At 39.8% G+C, this 23,473-nt stretch overlaps 1 protein-coding gene across 1 annotated transcript in view; it reads right to left on the bottom strand.

Moving 5' to 3' along the window:
• The window catches only part of LOC109037125 (uncharacterized), a 117,026-nt gene extending 112,484 nt beyond the window's left edge, over window positions 1–4,542 (bottom strand). The window contains exon 1 of the mRNA XM_019051629.2: window positions 4,222–4,542. Coding sequence (XP_018907174.2) covers window positions 4,222–4,236 — 15 coding nt within the window. The 5' untranslated portion in view covers window positions 4,237–4,542. The remainder of the gene's footprint in view (window positions 1–4,221) is intronic.
• Window positions 4,543–23,473: the final 18,931 nt, after the last annotated feature.

The following is a 23,473-nucleotide window of genomic DNA, read 5'->3' as shown; positions in this document are numbered from 1 at the left end:
TAGTTTAAAATACTATTGTGTGGTGCAAATTTTTATTGAGAATTTTTTCTTGCAGGAGCAATAAATTATTTTGTCTGAAATTAGGAGAAGAATCAAAATTTCAGTATACATTAGAATACTTGACTATTTGCCTAGGCATTTGATTAAATGCGCCTGATTTGACTATTTGCCTGCAACATCTATATCGCCCGTAACTTTTATTTCAGTGTGTCAATTTCAACTACCACCCGCAAGATCACTCCAGTTTCCGTTTGTTTTCTTTATCTAACGTTTTGTCCACCGATTCCAATAATCAGCCGGCAGCCTTCTGTGCGACGTCATCACCAAATCCTCAGATTCTCCTCGAGCCCGCCCAAGTCTATCACTCGCGGAGCTCACGATTTTCCTCCAAGCTCGACGCCTGCCTCAAGCTCGTCAAAACCGCGCATCTGCCCGGAACTTCCGATCGGAGTTGCGTGGTTTTGGCCCGGGGGAGCGGGTGCGCGGCCTTTGGCCCCGAGTGTGCCCTGCCGCCCGCCGTGTTCCTGCCGCTAAAAGCGAGAAACGCGCCACTCCAGCTGAGCGCCCTCCCCTCTCCCCCGTTGTGAAGTCGAAATCGTGAGAGTCCTTGCGGCTTAGGGTATAGGAACTACGTTTCGTTCACACCGACTACGGTTTCAGTCATTTTTGAAATCTCAAACCCCCCTCCCTCCCCTCGTCTCCTCAACCGTTTTTTACAAGAAGTTGTCCGTGCGTGCACGGAGAAAAAAACTTCGTGCGTGGGACCTGAAGTTGAGGTCATATGGATCTCTGAAGTTTTCGGATTACGTATCTTAGAACTTGAGGTCGAGCTGGCGAAGTTCGGGTCAGACATAAGTACTTCGATGTATACCGAAGGTTCGGGTCACACATCAGAAGTACTCGGTACATACCGAAGTGCCCTCCGATGTCTGACCCGAACTTCGGCAGCTCGAATTCAAGTTTTCGGATGCGTGATCAGAAAACTTCAAAGATCCATATGACCTCAACTTCGGGTCCCATGCACGAAGTTTTTTTTCTCCGTCTACTTATCGAAGTTAACCATCGATGATTTTTTTCTTCTTTTTTTATTTTAACAAATCATAAGAGCAACACGTGAAGCATAGCGCCTATGAGACGCGAAGCGCTCTTGGTCCGCGAAGCGGTTAGTTACATTCAAAAATATCGTAACCACTACAAAAAATTTATCGAATACCAAAGTGCTTAACCTCTGTTCTCCATTTACGACATTACAGACTTACTTTCTTACTTTCATTATTTCATCAGAAAACAATTCCACGTTTTCTATGTTAGCGGATCATATATTCTGTAAAAAAATCAAGCAAAAAAATTGACTTGTTCATCGTAAAGAAATAAAATAGGAACGGAAATTTTTAAACATCGCAATGGAGATAGGTGGTTTTGTATTTTGCCATTGATATGCTTCATATTTAACTATATAAGTTAACTGTATAAAGGTCTTAAGAATCAAGGTGACTTTAGATTATACATATTACCTAGAAGACCAGAAATTTTGGAATCACTGTATTTTGTCTTGTATTACGTGACAAGATTATATCGATGGTTAAACTATATTGGACCACGTGCCTCGTATGATATGTTTAACAATCTCCGCTTCCATTTTATTTTTTTGAAGGAGATCAAATCAGTATTATTTCTTGAGGTTTTCACAAAGTTTTCTTCGCAAAGAAAAGCAACTCACGGAGATTTTCGAAAATTGACGTTAAGTTTTTTTTTCCATCTCAAAAATAAAGTATGACAGGAAGTTTGCTATTCGTCTCAAACCGAGATACGTGGCCTAGTAGTTTCACCGTCGATATACAATACAAATCCGTCACGTTTTTAGTCAAAAACCGTCGGATTATAAAGGAACTTCACGCTAAACTTTATTAACGCAAAAGTGATATTTTTACCCAACTAGACTCAAATAGTTTTGTTAAAAATTATGGAATGAAGCGCTTTTTCCCGTGGCAGGTCAAAATTTCACAAAAAAGGAGTGTTTGTTGGATACACTCTCCTGCTTGGACACATTATATGTCTAGTTTCCAAAAATTTCAGTTTTGGAGTTACAGCTCTCCTCGATAACGGAGAAAGCCTGCGTCATTTTTCACCGAAACTTTCTCATTTGAAAGAAAGCCCCCACAAGGAGGAGAGTGGAGTCAAATTCCAGAAAAGCATTTTCGGGTAAGAAATCCAGTCAAATCAAACATGTTATATTTCAACCAAAAACTTTCCCATTCCTTTCTTTAAAAAGGTTGATATAATAAAAGAATGCGGGAACTTCAGTTGAATTCTTAGAGTATAGTAAGATTTCTATACCAAGCAGTTCCAAAATTTACTCTCAAATACAAAATCAATACAAAATTTTGCTTTCCGCAGCGACTGAAAAAGCTTGCAACTTTCACTGAAAATGTTCCGCGCACCAAAAAGGAGAGACAATATATTTTAAATATCATTTACTAAATATCCAAGAAATTTCATTGGGTGAGGCAAAAGTAAAGTTCGGAGGTCAACTTTACTCTTCGCCTGACGATGATTGATGAGCAATTTGTGGTGCAAAATATTCCCTAAAAATTTGCCCCAAAATGAGCAATGAATGTCGCAATGAGCACTTTGCTGTGCGATTTTGTAGATTAGATCTGCAGGATTGCTATGCTAATGGCTAAACTCTTCGGTCATGAGCAATAATTGGGCGAATCTAAGCGCACGATCTCCAGGAGGAACGTTTAAACCATAGACAAGATATAAATTCGGAGTCCCTAAAATATAGAGTGTCCCGAAGTTAAACGCAAATATTTTCAGAATCAATTTTTGGGATCAAAATAAGACTCTCTTGCCCCATAACGTTTTCCTATGAATACCCCTCCCTTCAGAGTTAGGCCCTTTGAAGTTTGGACGAAAAAAAGTTGTTGTTTTTTTTTTTCATTTCGACGTCAGTTGATGAGTGCGAATTGGCACTTTTATGTTTTTAGATACTAAACACATTTATTACCTTAAGCAACCGAATCCACATTTTTACAGGGGTTGCGGGGGTTGGGTTTTTTTTAAAAAAAAACGGGGATTTTCAGGGGAAACGTCCTAAAATAGAAAAAAAAGTCTCCTATCTACGGTGAAAAATTTTGTGGAAATATCCACACCCCGAAAATTTCGACAGCTAGAGCCGAGATTTGCGGTCCCTGCTGCCGTAATTCGACAGCATTGCCGAAATCTCGTCTACCAAGCATTCGGAAGTTCTGCCGAATTTCGTCAGTCGGGATTGCGAATCGATTTTCCAATTTTTTTTTCCAAAATTGGACCAAAATTTTCGCGGTGTGGACACTGCCGCAAAATGTCATTACCATGTTGATCCAAAAATCGATTCTAAAAAAATCGTGTTTTACATTGCAACGTCCTGTCTCAACGGTGAAACTGCAGAAATGCCTATCTCGGTTTGCGACGTTGCAGGATTTCTGTAATACTATATTTTCTACGTTGAAAACTACCTGATGTCTTTTCTTGAAAATCCCGGTGATCGTCCCTCTTTTTGCGAAGGATATTCTGTGAAAATTTCAAGCCATGATGTTGTTTCGGTCTTTTTTCCAAAAATAAAAATAGCGCGCGGCGAAGATTTTGAAACACTGCAACCGAGCTACACATTTTTACAGAAAATTGGAATTTTTTAGCCAACGTGCGTTTAAAATCAGCATAGGCAGAAAATCTCAATACAGAGGGGAAAAGCTCATATGGGCACAACTTTCCCTCGAAAGACATACGCTGTTTGTACATGTTTACAGTTTCATCGTCGGTATACAGTTTCCACCACACTGAAAAAAAATCTCGGTGTATTTACTAAGAAAAGGGTAAAATTACCAAGAATGCAGGGTTCTATTTGATCCCAGTTTTTTCTTGGTAAAATTACCATTTACGGAATTGGTAATTTTACTGGACCTTGGTAAAAGTGCCAATATTTTTTATCGACTGTGGTAGAATTACCGAGATAAAATGGCAAAGTTACCGGGAATGGATTACCAATAAAAGTGGTATTCTTACCTGAAAAAAACAGTACAAATACCGGTTTTTAGGTAAGCTTACCAGTCTGTCTTGGTAAAATTACCAATAATTGGAAAAAAAGTGAGATGGTAAAGGTACCAACGGACCTTGGTAAAAACGCCGAGAATTTTTTTTCAGTTCAGAAAAGCTCGATAGAAAAGATAGTGGACTCACTGTGAAGAGAATCATGATGGCGGCTGCGGAGCTACGAGCGATGTCAAGGGTCACTGGTGTAAGTCACTGAAATCACTGACACTCGGTGGCGCGGAACATGTAGTGTATAGAGAACATGTATTGTATCGAGAACATGTATTGTATCCTGGGCACGGGCGCGTCGCGTCTTAATCCTTTGAGCATGCAACACCCACTGAGCGCACTGAGCAGTGAGCACCGAGTCAGGACCGCATGCGCCGCGATGCCATGGGACCGGAATTATTACAGAATCCGGGGACCAACCGGGACCACTTTCCACGCGGCGCGGCGTCGCGACGCCACGGATCGCGTCATCGGGGACCGGGCTGGACCGAACGCCGGCCGCGCCGTCAGATGCGTCGTCGTCGTCGCGTCTACCCTCGACATGGTCTTGCCGGACCTAAATTTCAGGCTCCAAGTCGATATGGTCATCTATTCTGCCGTGCTAATAAAAAAACGCCGTATGAGTATTCAAGTGATGCCAAATGGAGATAAAATTAAACATGAACGAACTAAAAAACAGAACCGATTAAATCACTAATGGATGTTGCATGGAGAATTTGCGATTTGACTATTGATTCTTACGTAAAAGTTCGCGAGAAACACAATGGTGCTGCTGGTTTTCTCTGAAGTCAACTCCCAAGCTCAAAAAAGTTCTCAAGTTGAGGCCAAAATGGAGGGGATATCCCACCCTACCCTGAGAGTCCACCTCTACATCATAAGACAAACTCTCCATGCAAAGATAGGAAGCTAATACATTAGCAGTGATGCCGTGTTTTCAGTTTTAGAGTCTCCAAATGAAATGGCAGCCCTGTCAATGTATTTGCTCCTTATCTTTGCATGGAGAGTTTGTCTTGATGTAGAGGTGGACTTTCAAGGTAGGGTGGGATATACCCTCCATTTTGGCCTCATCTTGAGAGCTTTTTTTGAGCTTGGGAGTTGATTTCAGAGAAAACCAGTGGCACCATCGTGTTTCTCGCGAACTTTTACGTATGAATCAACAGTCAAATCGCAAAATTCCTCACACATGCAACATCTCCATTACCTCTCAGGATATATATATTTTTGAGAAAAGTTACGAATATTTTCCATTGAATGATATTTTATGATGGTCCGGTTAAAACGCCGCGTGAGCATTTGAATGTTGCCAAATTACCTGTTAGGATTTACTTATTCTTTTTGGGAAGTTTGAATATTTTTCATTGAAATTTTCGAATATTTTACATTTGCCAACAAATTTTGTCTGAAAAATCGAAAGAAAAATATTCTCACGTTTTCTCGAAAATTCCTGTTTTATCAACCAACTTTTGGCGATGACTGAAGGTTCATACGGCGGTTTTCCTTAGCACGGTAGTATTCCACCGTGTTACCGAAGTGGTCCCTCCGTAGTGCCAAAATTTTCGAAATCGAGCTTCCTTCAAAATTCGTCTAGTACAATTAGGTATTTGAAGATTCTAAAAAAATATTAACAACTTGTTTTAAGAAAATAAGTTACTCTCGGAATAGTGTTAATACCTCGACGGTACCCAATTCTTTCTGATAAATGACAAGTTTCTGAAAAACTTATATGCATTCCTTATTTGAACTTTTCGGAACCTCCAGTTCATTCTAATTTATTTGTACATGACAATTCTAAAAAAAAAAAAAAAAAAAAAAAAAAAAAAATCACAACTTTTCTTAAAAATATTGCGATTATCCTTAAAGAGGAGTATTTAGCAACACTCAAATGTTGACACGAGATTTTTCCTGAGTTCAACGATAATTCTGTCGTCTCTTCAGTTTTGTAACGATAATAACAAAGGAGGATGAGACCTGAGTTCAGAGTATCGATTTCGCTATCCGCCGAGTCAATCAACCGATTTGAAGCCGCGGTGTCTCATTTCTATACTTCCACGGAGAAGTGACAGTGGGTGGCGTGCTTTGCGATATATCGATTGATCGGTCATTTACACCTATGGAAAAGTATCGATAAACAGGGTGTTCGCAGCGAACACCTTAATAATCGATTCTTTACCGTAGGATTAAAGGGCATAACAATCGATATATCGCAATTCACGCCACGCCACTGGTGAAGAGCAGCGCACCAGGAACACTTGGTGTTTTAATGCTAGATAATTTTACGTAACCACAATATTACACGAGTCGCCTGAAGATCGGTAGCTTTTGTGGACGAAGCTAGAGAAAACGCGTGAGGAATTACTCGATAAGTGCTAAGACCCCGATCGTTTGCCGGGGTTGACTCAACGCTCGCCGCGAAGATAGCCAATCAGTTAACTCAATCACCATTTTAGCGAGCTCAGTTCAAATTAATTTGGTTCAGAAGCACCCTTTATTCGCAAAGAAATGAGCCAAACCGATCGTAACCTATTCTTCAGGGCTTCGAAGAGAGTTCTTCATCGAAGAATCGAAATCTGATTTTTCTAGACAATTCGCAAAAAAAATATTAATATTCCCTTTTTTGCGTTTACGTAGATAGATTGGAGAATTTTGGTCGAAAAACGACACATGTGCACTGACATCGTTTTTCTGTAGAACAAAATTCTTGCATTTAGCTTCCGCACACGAGTTACCACTCAACATCTTAAACCGTAATCGCAATTTTAGGACGAGTTACATACAATTTGTTCCAAGAGAAAGGAGTCTTACCATGACAGCGATTGAAAAAAATCCTCAAAATGTCATTCGGCAATACACCGGATTTACCCACGAAATTGAAATATGATCTCACCATCAATATTTTCGATTCGATTAAGTCCGACATTTTTAGGCGTTAATTATATACGAAACAATTTTTCAAACAATTCCTCTATGCATTTACTAGTGCCAATAGCTCAATTCCACGGCTTTCTACACGCGAAGGACCCTTGGAAAGGAAAAATGTTGACCCTTTCGAAGAGCAATTCCTCATCAAAGTATTACATTGTCCGATGAAGAATAAATCCTTGCATATCGTTACGTTACGCGCCTTGTTGTAAGAAGCTCAGCCAACGCCTTCAATTATTCCGATACGCAACATGAACAACCCTCGAACATGAATAGAATAGTTGTAAGCGTTGTAGAATAGTTGTAAGCAAAATCTACACTCGATATTTTAAAACATAGTGCTATACTGCTTTCTGTCTGCTCGAGGACATCGTCGAGGCTGCAGACTGATTTAATGACCATGTCATTCGATAGATTGATGTATTCGCGCTGGTTCAATTGAAAAGAAAACGTAATCTCAATCTAAAAACAATTCACCCCTCTGATATGCAGTCTTAATTTTACCGCGCTTTCAAAGCGAGGCAAAACTCATCGTAACGTGAACGGGTCGATTAGATTTCGGTTATTTTATCGCAATGTATCGAATGACGGTCACTGAGTCAGTCTATTCAAATTTTTGCATTCTGTTCAGTTAGGTCCATCGTAGAAAATTGCCCCGAACCTAGCCTTATACGTTTAAAAACCTCCTTAAAAACCTTTAAAAATATTCCTCCGGCTTGTGAACTCATTTTCAAAACACCCGATGTAGGTATGATTGTTTTGCTGAACAATATCCATTTGGATGTTACGTGCAGGTGAGAAATATGGGTGTGTTCGTTGAAGCTGCATAAGAAGCAATGTAAAAGTGGGCGTGATTCCTTTTGAAGAATTGGAAAAGCGGGATTTTACATTCTGTGAAAAGTAACTAAGCGCCAACTGAATGCGGGATTCATGAGCCGCGGGCATGGCAAGAGAGCAATATGAACAGAGCTCATGAGTTAACTGATCGTACGTAACTACTGATCGTAACTTCACCGAAAAAAATGGTCTGCTGTTTTGGCACCTAGGATGTCAAAAATGTTTCTGGTCATCCTAAGATGCTACCTTGATTGCCCACGCAGTTGAATTTGCATTCGTAGGATGTAAAGTTAACTGCGAGGGCAGTAAAGGCAGCATTTTGGGATCACCACTTCACCAGACACATTTTTGACATCCTAGGTGCTAAAACAGCATATTATTTTTTCAGTGTTGATCGTTCAATTAGATTTCGGCTATTTTATTACAACGTATCGAATGACGGTCACTAAGTCAGTCTATTCAAATGTTTGCATTCTGTTCAGTTAGGTCCATCGTAGAAAATTGCCCCAAACCTAGCCTCATACGTTCAAAAACACATATTCCTCCGGCTTATGAACTCTTTTTAAAAACACCCGATGTAGGTATGATTAGTTTGCTTAACAATATCCATTTTGACGTATTTCTACCAAACAGACCTACGTGCAGGTGAGAAATATGCGGTGTGCTCGTTGAAGCTGCATAATAAGGAGCAATGTAAAAGTGGGCGTGATTCCTTTTGAAGAATAGGAAAAGCGGGATATTACATTCTATCAAAGAGACCTATGTGGCATCTGAATGCGGGATTCATGAGCCGCGGGCATGGCAAGAGAGCGTTGTGCACAGGGCTCATGAGTTAAAGCGCCCCGACGACGATCTTTCCGTCACCCCCCGCCCCCGTTGATCATTGCCGCTGACGTCACTGGCGCTTTATTATTCTCATTCACTCTTGCGGGCAGAGAACTAACGAGCACACCCCCAAATTTCTCACCTCCACATACCCTGGTAAAAATTGGCAGTAGAATCTGTGTTCCAAAATACCATAGACCTACAGCCGGCTGTAAGATTTCCTATAGCTTCTATAGCCGGCGACACAATTTCTTATAGCCTTTTATAGCCGATGGCGACTAAGCAGCAGCCTGGCGATAAAGTGTATGCTAAACGTTACTAATTACGGATGCTAGGACTTAGTGAGTTTTTAGACTACCGCTCTCTTTTTGGGCCGTAGTATCTTGATTTATTTTGCGAGGAAAGCTCCGTACTTTTGAAGGATGCCTGCCATTCCTAATATGTTGGAGCGCCTTCAATTTCGAATGGTACTGTGCAATACCTCTAGTGTGAAATATTTGCTTCAAGCGCCGTGGTACGCTGCGGCGTGGCGCGGCGGCGGGCAGCCGGCAGCCAGCGCGAAACGCGCATTGGCGCCTACAAACCTAACAGGGATACTTCACGCATTGCGCAATGCGTGAAGTATCCCTGTTAGGTTTGAAGGCGCCAGTGCGCCGCCGCTCCGCTTTGTGTTAGGCTCTAATATTTAATCTCGAGGAGTCAGCGTTTTTCAACTCATGACTTTGAAATGTTTGCACACTCTGTATGGATTATTCTCATTTTAATTGATGAAAAAAATATGTAGTGAAGGAAAATATAAATGTGCGTTTTGTAAATATTAAGGTGATTCCGTACAAACTTGAGGATTTACGAAGCACACGAATTTCTACACAATTTCTTATAGCCTTTTATAGCCGATGGAGAAAAAGCAACAGCCAGGCGATAAAGTGTAAAGCCCGGCGATAGGAACTATAGCCCGGCTGTATAATTTTTTATCGCTTCGTGTAGCCCGGCTGTATGATTTATTCCACTTTCTACAGCCAGCTATATGATTTTCTATCGCCTTCGTCAGTCGGCTATAAGAACTCCTATGGTATTTTGAAACGCAGCTCCTATCGCCAATTTTTACCAGGGTAGGTCTGTTTGGTAGACATTTGTCCATATGTAAGTAATTTTGTAGGGCGCGAGAAGATTTTAAACCTCGACCAGAGAAAATAAAAAATTCCTCCTTGCCCGTGAATCCATTCGCGCTCACTCACAACAAGCTAGTGAATCATCTCCCTTGTTATCATTGTGAATCTCGTGTTGCGGTGTACGTCAATTAAAAACTGAAATCCGTGCGGAATGTGGATCGTTATACTGTGGGGGCGCGACTCTCTTTTATTCGTATCCAAATTCGCGTAAAAATGAAATCGCGCCTGAGTTGAGATTGGGAGCGGTTATTGGTTACACGGGCAGGAATATTATGTCTCGTGCCACGAGGAAAGTTATTCAACGAGTTTTAGCTTGATTGCAGGTCCAGGTCCCACATCAAGGAGGCCGCTCAAGTTCGCATCAGAGACTTATGTCACCGAATTATTCACTCTTCGAAGACCCCATCATAACGTCTTAGACGCAATTGTAGCGTTATGTTCCTCCATTGTCTGTAGAATTGGCAGCTAGACAAAGAAAGAATCAATTTACCATAGGATGCAAAGAAAAATGTTAAAAATGATCTCTTAATTTTAGGATGAAATTGTCCGTCTGTACTGCAGAAAAAATTTTTTTCTACTCAAAAACATGTATCTCACTTAATGTATTTTCTTTTCGCTCGAATGAACTTTAAGGGGCATGTAACTTCAAGTTTATTGATCTGATTTGTTTGACGCCTATAACTTAATTTTGAAAATATTTGTCATTTTCAACATTTCTAGATGATATTTTGGACGGGAATATGCACCGAAAAAATTTCCGGAAACGGAATTGGTCTATTTATCTTAGACTTTACAGAAATCCAATTCTGTACCCCCCCCCCCCCTCCAAAAAAAACAAGCAGCTCCAACGCTAGCGTCAATCCTTGAAACGTAGTTCGGAATTTACAAACTATTTTTTGCCTCAGAACTTTCTTTCCACGTTTTAAATATGGTAGAGACAAATCATTAACGGGGCTTGCTTATATCATTACGAGGAAAATGAAAAAAGAAAAACCGGAGCGCATTCAGATTTTTCACATACTTCACGGACATTTGTAAAGCTCAACTAGTTGTAATTGGACTGCATTTTGCAATTTGGAACTATAAATTCTGGCTCTTCTGGAAAAACACCTATGTGCATAGGGAAACTAATGGCACATACGTTGTTTTTAAACCGGGCTAGAATTTATAGTTCCAAATTGCAATATGCCTTCCAATCGTTCCATCGCGGTCACGTTGAATAAGATTACTACGACAATAACTACGACAAACTCTGGAAGGAGAGACGCCGTATGAACCTTCAGGCGTTGCCAAATTTCCTTTGATAAAACTCACATTTCCTAGTAAACGTATGAATATTTTTCTTCCAATTTTTCAGATAATTTTTGTCGCAATTTAACCTAAAGCTCCTGAAAATTTCAAAGAAAAATATCCATAACGTTCCTCAGAAATAAACATTTTATCGAAGAAAATTTGGCAACTCTCGCATGTTCATACGGCGTTCTTCCTTAGCACGGCAGTACTGAATTCAAATTAAATAAAATTTGCCTGAAGATGACGGATGAATGACAATATGAGTCTTTGCCAGACATTTTTTTGCAAATTATGCCAGGGTTAATGAGACAATTGTTCAGACTTTTTGGTCATGTGTCATGATTCAGCAACTGAGAGTTGACTTCCAAGAGTAACTTTAACATTGAAAACAATATAACAGTACGAGGTCTCTGAAATGTATTATCTCTGAGCTTAAAATTCGACTATACTCAGAGAGAAAAAATAGCAAAATAGATGTTCAGTTAATATGAGAAGTAGGACACAAAGTAATCCAAGTCTGTGGTTCATTCCAAGGGTTGCCGGTATTTCTTTATTGAGTTCTGTGCTAAAACCAACGCAGTGTATACACCGAAATTATCACACATTTTGGGTTAATTTGTGTTTTACTCTATGTGCAGTAACACAGAACACAAAATATTTTTTTCAGTGTAGCAGCAATCATTGAGAGCTTTGCGTGCCGAGCGCATTGCCGAGAGCTGAGGCAAAGAGGATAAGCGGAGCGCCTTCAATTTTTCGCATGCTTCACGCACATCCGTAAAGTTCGAATAGTTGCGTTCAGGCGTTACAATTGTTCCGTCGCGTTTGCGTTGCATAAACTGAATACGTTAGCGGGGCTGTAGCATCGGGTATCGACGCCAATATCTCGGCGAGGAACAAACACTGTCGCGGTCGGACAGGAGCGAATACACGGCGGTAACAAAGTAAAACAATTATGCCATCTCCATTTCACAACTTTCCCCGGCATGCGTAATTTTGCTCTCGACGCGGACTGAAGGTCAGTGGGGACTTGGTCCAAAGCGCCGCGCATGCGCATCTTCCGCCATAAATCATGGTATCGAGCGTTGACTTTAAAGTCTCGTTGCCGGCATTTGCGGCATTGCCAGACGGAGTAACTTTAAAGTGAGAATATGGACACTGGAAGATCCAATAGAGAATTTGCAGGCCTCTGAAATTCGATGAATTTCGTGTTTAAGTGGAAACTACTGAGTGCACTGAACTCGAGGATACCCTTGGTTCATGAATTGAACAATTATTGGAGAAGATGTGACAAAATTATCTAGTCTGCTAAAATACGTGTGTTTAAATGGGAAATGCCGCCAGATGACGCCACTATAGGCGGTGCATTTTCTCACTTTTAAATCTATTTTTTGTACTATTTCCCCTACCAGAAAAAAATTATGAAAAATACTGTGAAATCAGCTCTTCAAGCTCTTTCAGATGAAGCAATAAAAAATTTGCATGCAAATTCTCCATTCCGACTAACCCAGCTTTTTTGGTCGGCCAGCGTCGGTCATTTTTTGGTTCCTACAAGCTTTATAAAGTCTGAAATAACTTAGCCAATCAAAGTCAGACCTTCAGTAATCATACTTCGACATGGGAGGTCCCCTATTTTGGTTGACTTAGCCATCGGAGGCTTCATGGTTTTGTTAGGATCCAAACCATAACCATCGTCGCCTGCCAATGATTGAGGTTTGAGTTGCTTATCACCATGAACTTTATTCAAATCAATAAGTTATCCGTATTTATTCAATTTCCAAACCAATTTTTGGCATTACGCCGAGGAAATTCTGTTCAACCTATACCTCTCTCACGGCAAAATTGATAGAAAGTTGAGGTTACGATGAACTTTAACTTTTGGCAATAACCCCTTCTCATCCATAGTTGCTGCCATTTTTTTTTTTTTTTTTTTTTTTTTTTTTTTTTTGTTCTTAAGGATATTAATCGGACCCAGTGTTCATATTCTTCCCATAAAGATATTCCAGAGCCAGAAACTATGTATGCATGTACCAGCCGCTTTTACGGCGCGCTAGGGCGCTCTGCGACGCCTACTCGCCACAGGAATCAGAAACTTAACTCGAAAAAAAATGGCTCTATCAAAATTTTTTTTCGGTCATACCTATTTTGTTGGACACTAGAGAAGAGCAAGGAGGGAAACTAGAAACAAGGCTAAAAGCAAGACAACAATAAAAAACCCGAGACCTTTCGACTCAAAGCTGAGTCATTTCTAGTCGGAAAATAAATAAAAAAAATTTAAAAAATTCGATGAAGTATTTTTCTTTCTTTGATCTCGGCCACCAGCATGTTAGGTCTCAGGTTTTTTTTTTTGGTCAATATTTTCTAATTTTTCATTTTTCAATTTATTTCCCCACCAGAAAGGACTCAGTTTTGGGTCGAAACTTCTCAAGTTTTTTTATTGTAGTATTTTTTCCTTGTCCCCCGTTTTCCCCTTGTTTTCTCCTGTTACCATTCTCTCAGGCTGCTTCGTAAAATGTTTGAATATTTCCTTGAACAAGGTGGAGGAATGGTGCTGGGTTCGCACCATTTCGCGAGGAAATCAAAGCCGAGAAGTTTCCAAAAATTTCCATTAGAGTCAAAAAAATTTAACTCTAAACCTAAACTTGAATTTTTTTGACTCTATTGAAATTTTTGGAAACTTTCCGGCTTCGTTTTCCTTGCAAATTGGTGTGGACCCATCACCATTTATCCACCTTGGGACACATGTCGCAGGCAAATAGCAAAATCAGGCATTTTGTCAAATGCCTAGGCAAATAGTCAAATATTCTAACTTAGATTAAAATTCTGATTCTTTTCCTAATTTCAGACAAAATAATTCATTGCTCCTGCAAGAAAAAATTGTCAGTAAAAATTTGCACACATAATAGTATTTTAAACAATTTTTAGCTCCTGAAGAGACACTGATCTTGACATTTTCAGCAGGTCGTAAAATACAGAATTTTTGGAATTTCAACATTTGAAAATATGAGAGGCAATATTGAAGAGGAAGAGACCAAAAGAGTTCGTAGGTTTGATGAGTTATTTTTCCAAAAATAGTGAAAAATCGTGAGCTCTTCGCCATAAATTCATAAAATTTTGTGAACCGTCAAAATTTGACTATCAGCCTAGGCATTTGACAAAATGCCTAATTTCACTATTTGCCTGCGACACATACATGGTCATTTTTTAGTAATTTTGTCTCGTTTCCGTGGTAATTTACATGCGTATTTTAGTTTAACTTCAATATATTAAACACTCCTCTTCAGCAGCTCAATAAGCTCCGAACTATACGGCATCGCCGCTCCCACATTCCCAGGGGAGCGCTTCCCACACTTCCGGTATCGCTTGACAGAGGCGCTTTCTGCCGTCGGCGTCGTTTGAGACATTAATTCACGACGAATCCGCAGCGCGGTCGTCGCGACGCATCCTTAAAATAAAACCCGGTGAGCACTTACTGGTCGGGTACTTCGTTACAATGTCAGTGAGGAGCCTCATAAAGGTTCAGTGCTGTAACTCTAGCTGGCTCGTCAACAATGCCCAGTAATACGTTTGCTGTCAATATAAATCAAATGCCAGCAGAAATTACGTAATTACTCAGCTTTCTTGTGCTTTATCAAATCTCTGCATCTTAATGTATACTATATCAGTGGTATCGATTGTTATGCCATTCAAACCCGTGGTAAAGAATCGATTATTAAGGGTTTCGCTGCGAGCACCCTGTTTATCGATCCTTTTCCATAGATTTAAATGGCATAACAACCGATACCTCGTAATTCACGCCACGCCGCTGTAATATATGTCCTCCCTCGACTCCCTGTGTAAATGATGCTGTCCTACCATGCACTGAGAAAAAACTATGGTTGTAATTACCACGGTGGTGTTCAATATGCACTTTTAATTAGTTGTGGACATGACCAATAATAGTGATTATTTTCACTGGAGCAATCGTAATTTTACAAGTGTGCGGTAGTAAAATTATCATTTGATGGTAAAAATACCTCTATTATTGGTTATGGCAACTACTAATTAAGAGTTCATATTGAACACCGCTAATATGGTAATTATAACCATGATTCTAGCTCAGTGTGGCAAAATGGCTGTTTTTCGTTGCCACCTGAGACGATAAACGCACTGTGAATGAATTAAAACGGAGAAAGAAGCATTCCATGGATACATGCATCTATTTAATCATGCTCAGATAATATAAAGCTGCATTTTTGGCAATGAAACAGGCGATTCTGAAATGACGTCAAAACTCAAAGAATAATTTAATTCCTTAAAACTCAGAAAGTCACGATTGAACATAGTGTAAAATTTGAAATCACGACTCAATCTATTGTTCGTTTATCTCTTATAAAAAAGAGGTGAATAATAAAGTATTTTTCGGTAAATTTTTAAAAGTACGAAACTGATACCTCAAATAAATAAATCTATACCGGGAGATTTAATAATAATTATGTATTTTATTAAAATTTGATCAACAGTCTTGGGACAGCGATCGGATCCTTTCCTTTCCTAGCATACGTACAAACTTAACGGTATGGATGTTTGCATCACTCACGTTTTAAGGCAAATTTAACGTTGCAATGATCAAAGTCAAGCAGATTAATCTGAAACCTGGGCCATAGGCGTAGCTAGGTCATTTTGCTGGGGGGACCTGGCCCCCCACCACCGGGGGGTCTGGGGGATATGGAATACCCCCCCTAGCCCAATACGGGGTCGGGGGAGCCTCCCCCGGAAAATTGTTGAAATTTTAACTCTGAGCGCATTTCGAGGCACTTGTGGCGCAAATCTTCCTTCAACTTCTGCCTAAAAATCACGCAGTTTTATGCATTTTGAGGTTAAAATACTTTGAAATTGCCGTCGAGAGTTCTCGAGACCCCTGCCCAACATTCCCTCTCGCTTAGGCTCGCACAGATTATTCATTCTATTTTTATCAGGCTAGCACGACTCCCACGGCTCCGTTAAAGGAAAGTTATATGAAAAGTGAATGTACATCTCCGGTCTCTTCGGCATCTTCAAGTAGGGTAAAAATACTATGTTTTTAGCCAAAAATCGAAAGGTGTTGTTCGAGCTTCTCGAAAAATATATCGACTTTTCGGTTTTTTTCTCAAAAAAATCACGGAATCGAAGAGATTTCAATTTTTTACAGGGTTGAAATCTTAGCGCAAACTATAAAATTCAAGATACCGTTAAAAAGCTCTTGCTTTCAGCTTTCAAACGGTCTATAGACTTTGTAATTTGGAGCAACTGGCCGCCTATAAACGGAATTTTACTGCAATCATTTTAAGAATTTTCCGCCAACTCGGACGGCCGGTTCCCTTGAATGTATCTCTGCTATTTTTGAAATTAAGAAGTAAAATATGTACATCGTTAGAAAAACCACACTCTCAGCTTTCTATTGGTATAATAATTTTTGAATTTTGAGCAACTTAACGCCGGCACATAGGACTTTTTCGAAACCATGTCCAAAAACGCAGAAATGCGTATGGCCAGTCAAAGTCAATTTCTCGCCACCCAAATGCACCAAAATCAAAAACCAACATGTCGTTAGAAAGCTGAAATTGTCAGCTTTCGAATGGTACCTTGGTTTTTTTGTAAAGTTAAAAAATCTTGATTAAAAAATACAAATCTATGTCGGAGATGAAACCTTTGTAATTCGGCAACTTTTTTTTTGTGGGGAGGCATTTTTGGAAAGAGTTTGGTCACTCTGAACCTACCCTGAGAGACCTGTGTCTCATATGACAATTATGAATCACACCTGTCTCAGTGAAAATTCATGGTTGCCAAATTTGGCCATTTATTACAATTTATACAATTTTTACAATTTATACAAATTACCTAATGTAATTATCGTGTTTTTCCGTGCAAAATGCCACAGTCCGACAACAAGTTCTCTTGGGTTATTACGTTGCTCAGGTTTTTGCGTTAATGCTTATTTTAATATAAACATTGATTGATGACAATGTCACGAAATAGGTGAACATGAACAACATGAAGGAACGTTTTTGGCCAAATATATCGAAAATAGCCTTATTTTATGTTTTAAAAAAATAAATACATATTCGGCAACACTGCTTCGGAAAGTTCACAATAGCCTTTAATTGCGCTTCCATACGATCTTAGGGTCGTATTTAGCCTGTAGACCGATGTACAAGTCTATGTAACCATGATGCACTGGACTAATAGTCCAGAATTCCTTGATTTTAGCATATAAAAATGGAAAATTGGAAACACTGTACAGCCGAAACGAAGTGTCACTTCAAGTCAAAACTTTACCTGGAAGTTTGCCTTACCATAAGCTTTCATTTGAGCCTTGTCCGGTTGACCAATATGGTTATCCAAAATGGGGCTAAAAAACTGATCCAAAAGAAGTTCAAATATCAGTTAGGTTGGAGAGTGGACGTAGTGAAGCAGACAGTTAGGACCACAAATAATGGGACTTTGGCTCGAAAGGTTTTTAAACACTGGAATAATTTGACTAAGTTTCCAGGTATTGATCGGGCACTAATTTACAGGCTGGTGGTTTTGCTGCAAATTGTGTCCTCCTCTCGCTCATGCGATTTAGATAAATTTGAAAAGTACGCTCTTGACAACAGTAAGAGCTGCCTTGTCTACTAGTCCAGGCGCTTGGTAGCTAAAAATGAGGCTACCTGGAATTTCGGGTACACAGCGATTTTTTTGGCTTACTTTATGTTTTTTGGGTCGCTGAATCCGAATCTGAAGTTTCCTTCCGCGTATCTGGTGAGCATTTTCCGCCATTTTGAAAAAATGGCCTAAAAAGGCCTCTTTTGCGGTTTTTTTATATAACGGCTACGCATGAGAGAAAGTCCCGGATTTAGTTAATGTTTTGAATAGCTGACATAATTTGGAAGAAAATGGTGTATACATATGCTAGGATTGCTCAAAAATTGAGGAAGATACAGCATCGTGAACATCGCGCCCATTCACGTTTTCGCGGCGCACCTCCATCCTTCCATACCTCAATTTGCGACGTTGCAACTTTTCCACTGTCTATTTTGAACGAGTAAAAGAACATGAACACTTTAAAATCTGCCATGATTTTTCCGAGATGTGGCAAAATACATTATTCGAATGTGCTGCTATCGAGCTGATAATAACAGTGATTGTCACTTAGTACGTTACAGTGCCTTGTTACCTCTTCGGGCCCATTTACGTCCAGAGTTATAACATTTTGGGTCTGTTTTTGTTTGTTCGAGGATTCCTACCTACCACTTCTTATTCTCCTGTTTAATTTAAGCATGAATTTTAGACATTAGACTGATAATGAAACATTCAAATTCAACAGTCATTGTTATTATCAGCTCGCTAGTAGCACATTCAAATAATGTTTTTTGTCATACCTCGGAAAAATTACGCAGATTTTAAGTGTTCTTCTTCTACCCGTTCAAAATAGGCAGTGAAAAAGTTGCAAATTGAGGTATGGATGTATTTCATCTCTCCGTCGATGATGAGAAAATGTGTAAATCCACACGTTCTTGGGTGTAATGTCGGCGGCAGTCGTGATCTTCTGCCATCACGTCGAGGCGGTACGCTTGAAGGCGCTCTGAGCAACTATTCCACCTCGGAAGTATTGCACAGTATCAGACGAAATTGATGGCGCACTAAAGTTGGCAAATTGACTGGTAGCGTTTATCGTACGATCTGTGACTCCTGTTCGCTCGATTTCTTTAAAACTCGGTGCCGGGTGGCATTTGTTGACGGAAAACCTGACTTTCAACTCAAATTTTCATTATTCAAAAATTCAAGATGGTGGATGTGATCTAAAATGCTATCTCGGCACCTGTTTGATTCATTTTTGTGAGACTTGGTGGTAATGGATACTTTTCGCGTGGAAGTTGAATTTTCATTCAAAATATTATAGTTTAAAAATCCAAGATGGCGTATGTGGTCTAGAATACTATCTTGGTGCCTTCGAAATTATCCGACTTTGCAATAGAGGTATCTATCCTTTTTAAGTTCAGCTTCAAATCGATGTACTCTCAGCTAACTTAAACCTCGATATCGGCTCTCTCTTGAAATGAATGAAATGAATGAAATGAATGTCGAGGCGAGGCATCAAGTCGAGGCTATACGCGTGAAGGCGCTTTGAGCAACTACTCCACCTCGGAAGTATTGCACGGTATCAGACGAAATTGAAGGCGTACTAACGTAGGAAAATTGACTAGTAGCGTTCATCGTACGATCTGCGACTCCTGTTTGCTCGAATTTTTTAAAACTCGGTGCCAGGTTGCATTTTTTGACGGAAAACCTGATACAACATAGACTAGGCATGTTCCGATTATCGATTCATAATAATTAATCGAGTGCATAATAATCGATTACAGTAATCGATTTACAGTTATCCGATTAACCGTCTAATCGATTGTTAGTTTACGATTAATCAGCAATTTGAGATAATGTTAAAAAAAACGTGTCCTAGCTCCAAAAAATCTAACATTCAAAAGATTTTAGTGGTCAAACTAGCCATTTTCAGCACTTTTCGAAAACATCGAATAACTATCGACTATCGATTAATCGATTATTTCGCTGCCGATTGATGTCTCTTTCCCTCTCTCGTTTTTACAGCTTTTATCCCAATTTTTGTGTCGTTGTTTAATCTCTTGACCGATTAGCTACATAGTTCGATTGACGATTATCGATAATTGGATTATTTAAATAATTGAGCATGCCAACGATAGATATAGTGGACAAAGGGAAAATGAAGCAATCCTGTTGGTGGAAGCGCGCAGGTGGTTGCGATGGACAAAAAAGACAAGTAACGAACGGGAACTTACGTGGGACCTTATAGTTAGTCCATCATTTTCCTCCTTAGTCTATAGCAGTCATCCGTTTCAACCAATGGGATCGCTTCATTTTCCCTATGTCTCGTTATCGATCGCTTTGTCTACCAATTTAAATAATCAGTCTGTAGGTAGAGCTATCCAATTACCTTACGGTTCAGGTTTGAAAGCCGCCAATTCCAAGTTTTTGGTAATAGGTAAAGACAAACTTAAGCGGGCAGATGATTGAAATTGATAAACAAAGCTATAAACAAAGAAGACAACGGGAAAATGAGGCGTTTATATGAGTGGAAGCGGGTGGTTACAATGGACAAATGAAGTGAGTGATAGACTAATCAACGGCAATTCACGAGGGATCGTATAGTCAGTTCATCCTTTTCTCCCTTGGTCTACAACAATCACCCATTTCAACCAATGGGATCGCTGCGCTCTTTTTTCCGTATGTCTTCTTTGTCTATCGTTTAGTCTATCGATTTCAATAATCAGCCCGCTGATCTGCGAAGTTACTAATTTATATTACCAATGCAACTTGTTCAGGTAGCTTTGTTACTCGCATAGATTCACGCATGCCCACCTATGCGTGCGTGGTAGAATTAGTGTCATTATGTACATCTCTGGAGACTTAAACGCCGGGGAAAGAAAGTAAGCGACGATTTCAAAATTGCGATGATTACTTCAGACTAAAATTGATGACTTTAAGCCAAAAAATGTGTGGCGATTTTTGGAAATTGTTAAGAATTTACAGCTCATAGTGACGTTACATTAAAATACTTCATGGAGAATGAAATATTTTTACTGTTTGACAGTCATTCAAAAGTTCAATTGTTTTCCGAGATTTTTGATGACGATTCCTTTTTAAGACAGATACCTACCAATTTTTGATAATTTTGAAGGTGCCAAGATAGCACTCCAAGCCACTTCTGCCATCTTGGAGTTTTAAAATTCAAAACTTTGACCGAGAATTCGACCTCTACGTGAAAAACATCCACTGCCACCAAGTCTCACAAAAATGTATCGAACAGGCTCCGAGATAGCATTTTAGGCCGCATCCAGTATAATGGATTTTTAAATTATGAAAATTTGAGTTGGAATTCAAGGTTTCCGTCAAAAAATGCCACCTTGTACCGAGTTTCAAGAAACGTCCTGGAGTGTATTGACGGCGGCAATCGTGATCTTCTGCCATCAAGTCGAGGCGAAACTCTTGAAGGCGCTCTGAGCAACTATATCACCTCGGAAGTATTGCACAGTATCAGACGAAATTGAAGGCGCACTAACGTAGGCAACTTGACTGGTAGCGTTTATCGTACGATATGCGACTCCAGATCGATCAATTTTTTTGAAACTCAATACCACGTGGTATTTTTTCACGGAAAACCTGAATTTCAACTCAGATTTTCATTATTCAAAAATTCAAGATAGTGAATGTGGTCTAAGATGCTATCTCGGCACCTGTTTGATTCCTTTTTGTGAGCCTTGGCGGCAATGGATGTTTTTCACATAGAGGTCGAATTTTCATACAAAATTTTAAAATTTAAAAATCCCAGATGGCGTATGTGGTCTAGAATACTATCTTGGTGCCTTCGAAATTATCCGACTTTGCAATAGAGGTATCTATCCTTTTTAAGTTCAGTTTCAAATCGATGTACTTTCATCTAACTTATACCTCGATATCGGCTCGCTCTTCAACCGTTATGAAATGAATCTGTTTGTTTTGTTTGTTTCTTTGTTTTTTTGAATTATTCATGTATTTCTTTTTTTATTCCATTTCCAACAGAAGTCGCATATCGTAAGATCTGTAGGACTCTACGGATGCCAGTGAATTTACATACGTTAGTGCGCCTTCAATTCCGTCTGATACTGTGCAATACTTCCGAGGTGGTTTAGTTGCTCAGAGCGCCTTCAAGATTATCGCCGCGACTTGATGGCGAAAGATCACGATTGCCACTGATATTACACTCTGACGCTTGCGCAGTTACACATTTTCTCATCACCAAAAGTGAGATAAAAAAACGTCCATACCTCAATTTGCGACGTTGCAACTTTTCCACTGTCTATTTTGAACGAGTAAAAGAACATGGACACTTTTAAATCTGCCGTGATTTTTCCGAGATGCGGCAAAATACATTATTTGAATGTGCTGCTAGGGAGCTGAAAATAACAGTGATTGTCACTTAGTACGTTACAGTGCCTTGTTACCTCTTCGGGCCCGCATTTACGTCCAGAGTTATAACATTTCGGGTCGGTTTTTGTTTGTTCGAGGGTTCCTTTACCCCGACTTCTTTTTCCCCTGTTTAATTTAAGCATAGACTTTTAGTCCAGGCGCCTGGTAGTTAAAAATGAGGCTACCTGGAATTTCCGGTACACAGCGATTTTTTTGGCTTACTTTATGTTTTTTGGGTCGCTGAATCCGAATCTGAAGTTTCCTGGTATTTATCCGTATCTGGTGAGCATTTTCCGCCATTTTGAAAAAATGGCCTAAAAAGGCCTCTTTTGCGGTTTTTTTTTATATAACGGCTACGCATGAGAGAAAGTCCCGGATTTAGTTAATGTTTTGAATAGCTGACATAATTTGGAAGAAAATGGTGTATACATATGCTACATTTGCTTAAAAATTGAGGAAGATACAGCATCGTGAACATCGCGTCCATTCACGTTTTCGCGGCGCACCCGTCAACGAGCGATCCGGCTCGCCGCGGTAAGCCAAGTTCCGAAGCGTTCCAAAGTTCCGAGATCCTCAATTTTTGAGCAATCCTGCATATTTATATACCATTTTCTTCCAAATTTTGTCAGCTTTTCAAAGCATTAACTAAATCCGAGACTTCTTCTTATGCGTAGCCGCTATATCAAAAAAACCGCAAAAAAGGCCTTTTTAGGCCATTTTTTCGAAATGGCGGAAAATTCTCACCAGATATGCGGTAGGAAACTTCAGATTCGGATTCAGCGACCCAAAAAATATAATGTAAGCCAAAAAAATCGCTGTGTACCCAAAATTCCCGGTAGACTTACCAGGCGCCTGGACTATACATTGAATTGCGACTCGTGTGAGAGTTACGAGAAGCAACTCAATGAAGAGAATAGCATAATTCGAAAAAATATTTTTTCAATATAGCGTTTTTAGAGACTCTTCTATGTTTCCAATCGCGCTCGTTGCACCGAGAGCGGTTGCGAAAACGCTGATGCCAGTAAACACAAAGAAAAACCGACCGAATCCATATTGCCTCATGCCGGTTTGATTGAGAACGGGTACAATGCGGTTGGGTTTGAATGGCAAACCGATCTTGTGCAGGCAGTCCCAGGACCAAGAGACATATCGTTAGAGGGCATGCAGACCAGAGACAACGGACGGAAAATGACCCAAAACTGGAACCAAACATTTCAACCTGGTTTATGGGGGCAAAGTTCCGCGCAAATGGATTCTCGATGACACAGGGTGTCCTAGGAAATACTGGGACAAAACCGAGAAAATCAAGCTTAGCAACAAGAAATGTTTAGAGCTCAGCTGGAGACGATGAGAACTTTGAGCCA

Source organism: Bemisia tabaci, chromosome 8 (genome assembly GCF_918797505.1).
Source record: "Bemisia tabaci chromosome 8, PGI_BMITA_v3".
Lineage (NCBI taxonomy): Eukaryota > Metazoa > Arthropoda > Insecta > Hemiptera > Aleyrodidae > Bemisia > Bemisia tabaci.
Note: the sequence above shows the minus strand (reverse complement) of the source record. Positions and strands in the feature narration are given on the sequence as shown.